At 37.8% G+C, this 7,776-nt stretch overlaps 1 protein-coding gene across 5 annotated transcripts; it reads left to right on the forward strand.

The window, feature by feature from the left end:
• The first annotated feature begins 1,725 nt into the window (after nucleotides 1-1,725).
• Nucleotides 1,726-7,626, forward strand: cops2 (COP9 signalosome subunit 2). 5 transcript variants are annotated; one of them, XM_034108727.2, is made up of 13 exons: nucleotides 1,726-1,938; nucleotides 2,454-2,567; nucleotides 2,663-2,740; nucleotides 2,835-2,975; nucleotides 3,080-3,169; nucleotides 3,268-3,345; nucleotides 3,596-3,770; nucleotides 3,864-4,042; nucleotides 4,287-4,339; nucleotides 5,401-5,498; nucleotides 5,592-5,674; nucleotides 6,350-6,408; nucleotides 7,032-7,626. In XM_034108727.2, exons 1-13 carry the CDS (start codon nucleotides 1,879-1,881, stop codon nucleotides 7,174-7,176), a joined length of 1,353 nt encoding a protein of 450 aa, XP_033964618.1. In that variant the 5' UTR covers nucleotides 1,726-1,878; the 3' UTR covers nucleotides 7,177-7,626. The 5 variants fall into 5 exon arrangements, with proteins under 5 accessions (XP_033964618.1, XP_033964627.1, XP_033964634.1 ...); XM_034108736.2 differs by having other exon boundaries at nucleotides 1,726-1,932; XM_034108743.2 differs by having other exon boundaries at nucleotides 1,727-1,938; nucleotides 2,835-2,960.
• The last annotated feature ends 150 nt before the right edge of the window (nucleotides 7,627-7,776 follow it).

A 7,776-nucleotide genomic window follows, 5' to 3' on the forward strand; every position in this document is an offset into this window, starting at 1 on the left:
TATATGCCTTTAGTGATCCTTAGAGTTGAAATTAAATTGTTGCAGTAGCACAAAGACATGTATTAGTAGCTAATACTACGTGTATTAGAATTACGTGTCAACGATGAATCTTCCACGCAAACCAAAGTTAGCCATGGAGTGAGCCACAGGGCTCAGTGCTCGGACCTATTTTGTTCACATTATATATGCTTCCATTAGTTCCATATTATAAGGAATCATTCAGAAAATTTTCATTGTTATGCGGAAGATACTCAACTATATTTATCAATCAAGACTGATGAAATTAATCATCTAAATAAAATTCAAGACTGCCTCAAGGACTTAAAAACGTGGATGACCTTAAACTTTTTGATGTTAAACACGACCAAAACTGAAGTTATTGTACTTGGCCCGAAGAATCTACGAAACAAATTATCTAAAGATATACTAACTATGGATGGCATTAATTTGGCCTCCAGTGAGACTGTAAGGAATCTTGGTGTTATATTTGATCAGGATTTATCCTTTAACGCCCACATAAAATCAATTTCAAGGACCGTACCCTACTGTCCTACTAGGGCATTGCGTTCCAAGAATGCAGGGTTGTTGGTTGTTCCTAGAGTCTCTAAAAGTACAATGGGAGCCAGAGCCTTTTCTTATCATGCTCCACATTTGTGGAATCAGCTTCCAGTTTGTGTTCGGGCGGCAGACACCCTATCCGTTTTTAAGAGTGCGCTTAAGACCTTCCTTTTTGATAAAGCTTATAGTTAATAAGGAATAAGGAAAACACAGACACTCATCACCGAGGTCACAATATCAATCGATCCAGCAGAGCAATAGCCTATAGGCAAAACACAGAAGATCAACAAAATATATGACATAAAATGAACTTGCCAAAGTTGAAGTAGTTGGTCAACTTCATTCATTGTCTTTCCGTTTTACTGATTTTAATCGCTATACGCTGCTCTCTCTCGTCTCCTCTTCACCACAGGGTGAAAACTGCACTTTTCGCGGCACACATACTTACAGCCAATCAGCTCTGAATTATGAGATGACGTTTGGTGGGTATGCAGTGCCCCTAGGTGATTATGTTTTTGCCGCACACATTGAATAGAAAAAAACTCTGAGCATGCGCAGTGCAGTTTTTACAGCACCCATTCACTTAGACAGTGAGAGAGAGGGGCTTGACCCACGTTGCTCAACACGGCTCAATAGGCACACTGTAGACACCAATTAGAAGAACACAGACTAAAACAGCAATGTATAGACGAATCAGATGATTAAACATGGTCTTAAAATATATTTTAACATGTATTTTTTTTGCATTTATTCGCATTTTTTTGGAATTCTTATTTGAATTACTTTCTGCTGACACTGGGTGGGGCTGTGCCCCACCTGCCCCTAGATATATTCCAGGAATATCTAGGCTTTATACAGTATAGTATACGGTGCAATGCATTTAAAGTAATAGTACATACATTTAACAATAATAAATATATAAAGTAGGTAGGCATGCAGCAGTATAACTAAATATAAAATGTTATGTTGTGCATTGTAAATTAGACTAGAATAGGCCCATAGTGAAGTACAATATAATAAAACATGGTAGGCCTACAGTGTAATAAAATACATGATAAGAGTAACAATAATATTGCAGTAATGTTTAAATGTCAATATGTTACTACAGCCATGTCATGCTACAACATGCTGAGCTGCAGCTGGTGAAACATAATCCCAGTGTCGTTGTTTCTGAGGCGATCCAGCAGCACCATCTATGGACGGAGCCCGGGCCTGCTGCTCCCTGCCACCCCGAAACACATCACATCACCATCGCTGCAAAACACAGCACAGGCCGGGCCACTCTCTGTCCCCTGAATAAGAGCGAGGAAGACCATCAAGATGTCTGACATGGAAGACGATTTCATGTGCGACGATGAAGAAGATTACGACCTGGTATCTGTAACTGAAATTATTGACTTTGCGCTTTAATTTAAACTGTTTGTCCGTTGAGCGCTAAGAGTGCAGGGCCGGTAGTTGTGTGCTAGCTACGTGTTAGCTGTTTAGTTAGCTGTTTAGTTAGCTTGTTGGCTAATACCAAGCTGACAGCGGATGACTAATGTTAGCGTCCTGGCTTGCTAACTACAGTTGGGCTAAGCTTATATTCACGTGTCTTAATAAAAATTAACCATGCTAGATTACCAATTTAGCGTACATGCGTTGACGATGTTAGTTAATTTAAACTGCAGACAGGAAAGGCAAACCAACCGCCTAGTTAGCAAGCCGTGGCGTTGGCTAACTTTACGTTAGCTCAAGGCTCATACTTGCAGCATTGTATTTAGGGACAATTTTCTATCCCTAGCTTCGTGTTAGCTAGCTACGAGTTTCTGGTGTGTAATGTTAGCAACCGTGCAACTTAAATGTTTACACTGGATATTCTGATTTGAACTTTGACATGATAATGTGCTTACATTTAGGAATACTCAGAGGACAGTAACTCAGAGCCAAATGTGGACCTGGAGAACCAGTACTACAACTCCAAAGCCTTGAAGGAGGATGATCCCAAAGCAGCACTCAGCAGTTTCCAGAAGGTGGAGTGGTTCTCTGTGAAAAAAACAACCTGTTCTTATCTCAGTTTTTTAAAAGCACACCATTTACACACACCTCTTGGTTTAATTGTGTTCAGGTATTGGAACTTGAAGGAGAGAAAGGAGAATGGGGATTCAAAGCACTGAAACAGATGATCAAAATCAACTTCAAGTTGGTAGGCTCAGCAAAACAAGTCATGAGTTGTTTAAACCTACCCAACCAGACATACATTATTAAGTAGATGTTTAATTTGTGTCTCATCCCTGTAGACAAACTTTCCAGAGATGATGAACAGGTACAAACAGCTCCTCACATACATCAGAAGTGCTGTCACCAGGAACTACTCCGAGAAGTCCATCAACTCCATCCTGGACTATATCTCTACCTCCAAACAGGTAGGGATAGACAAAGTGAGACAGAACTATCCAGCTGGCCTTTACATGTTTTGTCATTGAACCTTGCCATTTTGGATGTTTTAAATCTGTCCTCCTAAAAGTGTTTTATTTATTGCTAGATGGACTTACTACAGGAGTTCTACGAAACCACTTTGGATGCTTTGAAAGATGCAAAAAATGACAGACTGTGGTTTAAAACTAACACAAAGGTATACACAGCTTCTCCACTGATTTTTCTGATGTCCAACCATTATTTCCTAGTAAAACCGGTGCAAATAAATGCTCTTTTTCTGTCCCTCCCATGCAGTTGGGGAAACTGTACTTGGAGAGAGAAGAGTATGGAAAACTGCAAAAGATCCTAAGGCAACTGCACCAGTCATGTCAGGTATAAGATGCATTTTGTATCCTTGTTTGTCAGTATAATGCAATAATACTTTCCCTAGGTTAAAATAAAATTCGGTTAAACCTGGCAGATGTCATAAAATATGTTGTGGCTACTGTTTGAATTTCTTGCTTATTTATTCCTGTATTATCAGTAAATAATATATATTTCCCAGGCAAGTGTAAAGCATGTGGAGATTTGACTCGGATTATGATCTTTATAAGAGATTATTTCACATGTTTTTCTTCTACAGACCGATGATGGGGAGGATGACCTGAAGAAAGGCACACAGCTGTTGGAGATTTACGCACTGGAGATCCAGATGTACACAGCACAAAAAAACAACAAGAAATTGAAAGCCCTGTATGAGCAGTCACTTCACATTAAATCTGCCATTCCTCACCCGCTCATAATGGGAGTCATCAGAGGTATCTTCCTTATTCATAGTACAGTTGTTTAACTTTCTTCAGTGCTATCTTTACTGTCTGCTGATTGACTTGTCCTTGTTTGCTCCTGACCAGAATGTGGTGGGAAGATGCATTTGAGAGAGGGTGAGTTTGAGAAAGCTCACACAGACTTCTTTGAGGCCTTTAAAAACTACGATGAGTCCGGCAGCCCAAGAAGGACGACATGCCTGAAGTACCTGGTCCTAGCCAACATGCTGATGAAATCAGGAATAAACCCTTTTGACTCACAAGAGGTATACAATTATTTGTTACTGATCAACAACTATGCATATACTGTAAAACTATGAAATATAAGAGACAAACTACTCTAGACAGACTACTCTGTGCCACATACGTTTTTTAGTTTGCAGTTGAAGTAAAAGAAAAACAGCACATCTAATCAGAAGAAATGCTGAAATTATTTTTGGTGTTTTCTGCCTAATTAGTTATCTCTCAAGTGAAATTGCCATACCTAACTTTTTGTATTTTTGTCCAAAGGCCAAACCATACAAAAATGACCCGGAGATCCTAGCAATGACGAACTTAGTAAGGTAAGCATACATTAATGCATTTAAGTATCAGCTCTTTGTCCCGTTATTTACAATAAAAGCCTTGCAATTATATTATAGGCTTTTATTTCTACCAGTTGTAACATTATAGTCACCAATTTTATTTTGAAATCTGTTTGGTACGGCTACAGCTTCACTAAGCTGCAAAATATGAATAGTGACACTGTTTTGGAATTGACGTTTGTTTAACCTGACAGTCTTATCTATGTGTAAGCGAGAATTAAAGTGAATGCATCTAAACATGTTATTAACAGATCTTCTCGATAAAGACTTAAGTAATAATTATGTGCGAACCACTTTGTTCGCATTCAGTTGTAAATGATGCATGTTCCTGTTTGACTGCCTCTTCATACAACATACTTGTTGAAAATGTTACTGTTGTAAAAATGTAACTATGAAAATAGACCCAAAATGCCAGTAATGAAAAGTTTTCCACATTGTTGTGAATGTATTCTTATCTACTGGAGGCAGAAGTTTTTACTGTTTGACCTTTGGTCATATTTCAGTTTGTCATTCTTTATGGCCCAGTTTCATACTAGCTGTTACAGTTTGGTGCAGATGCCGTTTGTAAACATGTTTCAATGGATCACTTGTTTCATCTACTCTAAGTCACGAATATCAAATTGACAGCATTAATGGTACTAATATAGTTTATAACTTGCCAAACAGTGCTTAGTCGGTGCTAACAATGGTGTGCATTTCACAGTGTTTGTATAAAGAAATGAACATTGCTATTGTCTTTCCAAGCCCTTGGTTGTCTTCTGCTTCCTTTTTTGCTCTCTTTTGTTCTCATGTTGCATACATAACTGGCTGTTATTATAACTAACTGGTCTGAGATTGCTCACTTTCCAAGTATATATCTAAGATTTTGAATACATAAACAAGAAACCAATAAAGCACACCCAAAACTGTTGTAAGAATAGTGTTTACAAAAATTATAATATTTAGAAATGTTTTGACAGCTATCCGGATGAGAGTTTTTGCGTGGGTCATAGAGACACAATGTACATAGTTTAACAACACTCACTGATTTTTCATTCCAGCTCCTACCAGAACAATGACATCACTGAATTTGAGAAAATCTTGAAAACAAATCACAGTAACATAATGGACGACCCCTTCATTAGAGAGCACATAGAGGGTGAGTGGTGAACGTGACTTCAGTCCACATGCGGGATAAATCTGTTGAATATTTTGTTTTCAAGTGTAGCTAATCACTCATGTTGTGTTGCAGAGCTTCTGAGGAACATTAGAACTCAAGTACTTATCAAACTCATCAAACCGTACACGAGAATACACATCCCTTTCATTTCTAAGGTAAGTCCATGTGTTTAAAACATGTCCTGTACAGTGAATGTATCTGATATTATTAGAAAATAATTTGCACTGATTGCCATGTGACTTTGTCTTGATATGTTTAGTATGTATTTAAGCCAATCAGTCATATGATTGAAGAGAAAGGTTTACTTGGAGAAAGCACATGTTTTAAAGCAGAAGCTAATGTCGCATAATTTGCTGTGGCTTTGCAGCTAGCAACCTTTTAGTTGCGGCAGAGCTATTCACATTCCTGAAATGGCAGAAAATGTAATAAATTGGTTTCCGAAATTATCATAAAAAATACATAATGAAATCCACACATGAAAAAGCAACACTTGCATACTTAAAATAAATATACCTACATTATACAAGTCTGTATTTTGTCATTTAAATGGCTTCTTGTTTTGTGACTTTAGTTTTCTTCTAAAGTTATTGTTGAATAACTTTATAGTTTCATAAAATATAGTTCAGGGTGTTCATTCATCCTTGTAAGAAGATTACACCATATGTCAAACCCTTTTTTTTTACGAATTAGTTCACATACTTACATATACCTTTGTAACATATCTGACACACTATTTACAACAACAGCTGTGTCTTTAATCCTCTATTGTCAAATGGTGACTTGTTTTACGTTTGTGCTGATAAGTCTTGTCCTCTTCTCTTGGTTTCCAGGAGCTGAACATTGATGTGTGCGATGTGGAGAGTTTGCTGGTGCAGTGCATCTTGGATAAGTACGTTTCTGCATCACGTGGCTGCTGAGAAGTCGAATCGAAAATAGCTCTCTTCCTGTAAATAGTTCCTCATAGTTTGCCTCCTTTGGCCCTTAAGAGTGTCAGGAGGTAGGAATTGACAGATTCGGTTACATCGTATTGTTATAGTGATCTGCTATTTACAGCCTCACATCCCCGCTGAACTGGTTCTCTGACGTAAATCAAAAAAACAGATTGATCTGATAAACTCCACACTGTTGAGTATTTTTTCATTGTTGCCATCATCATCTTGAATGTTAAATGAATGGCATTTAATTAATGGCACTCATGTTAAAACAATAAATATGTCGCGAAAAAAAAAGAAAACAAGTATTTTCCTTAAATACAGTGTTACACGGTACCATGCGTTCTCAATAAATCATGCAAAAATGGTATTGTTTTTATTTGCTGCCTTTATCTGAAAAATGAACAGCCAGAACTGATATACAATTGTAAATACGAGTCGGCTAAAAACTGTGGCTTAGTATTTCAAGACTCAATTATCAGAGCTCAACTAAAATGGGTGAGAAATTAGTTCTAGAGATATTACAACATTTGTAGTTCTTCTGCTTACTTTTGTTTTTTTCCCTTTTTCTTTTTCACAGCACAATCCACGGCCGAATTGACCAAGTCAACCAGCTACTAGAACTGGACTACCAGAAGAGAGGAGGGGCTCGCTACACAGCTTTAGATAAATGGACAAATCAGCTGAACTCTCTCAACCAAGCCATTGTCAGCAAGCTCACATGATGGCATGTAAAATTAAGAGACAAGAAAAATGGCATGTTTGAATACATCCATAAAGTATGCTACTGTGCTTCTTCAAGTAAATCCTCTGAGACGAGATACACAGCACAGGTTTTGAGAATGCCACCAATTTCAAGGAGACTCCAGGAACCACAAGAACGTGTTCAAAGTGTGTTGTTTTGTGGCGATGCGCCAAAATCACCAACACTTATTTGTGTTTTTCATGTTCCTGATTGGCAGATTCTTCCATGTGCAACACACGAATGCTTCAGGTGTGTAAAAAAAGTCCAAATGTGTATGAAAACGTGTACACAGTATTTTAATGTATACTGTTGCCTGTTGGTAATAAACAGATTTCTCTCAGCACTAAAAGGATTCAGCTGCCTTTGACTAGCTAACGTTTTAACTCTGTGACCGGCGAGTTGGAGTCAAATAAAATGTTTTTAACTGTCACTAATGAGACAAAAAAGAATGTTTTTTTTCTCACACATTTTGAATCACTCTTCGAAAGTATTTTTTCTATTCATGCTCCTGACATGTTGATCTGCCAGTAAAAGCTTTTTGAGCCTCGACGGCTTCCGCTCCAGATGACACCCATTTCCA

This window comes from Pseudochaenichthys georgianus, chromosome 3, assembly GCF_902827115.2.
Source record: "Pseudochaenichthys georgianus chromosome 3, fPseGeo1.2, whole genome shotgun sequence".
Classification (NCBI taxonomy): domain Eukaryota; kingdom Metazoa; phylum Chordata; class Actinopteri; order Perciformes; family Channichthyidae; genus Pseudochaenichthys; species Pseudochaenichthys georgianus.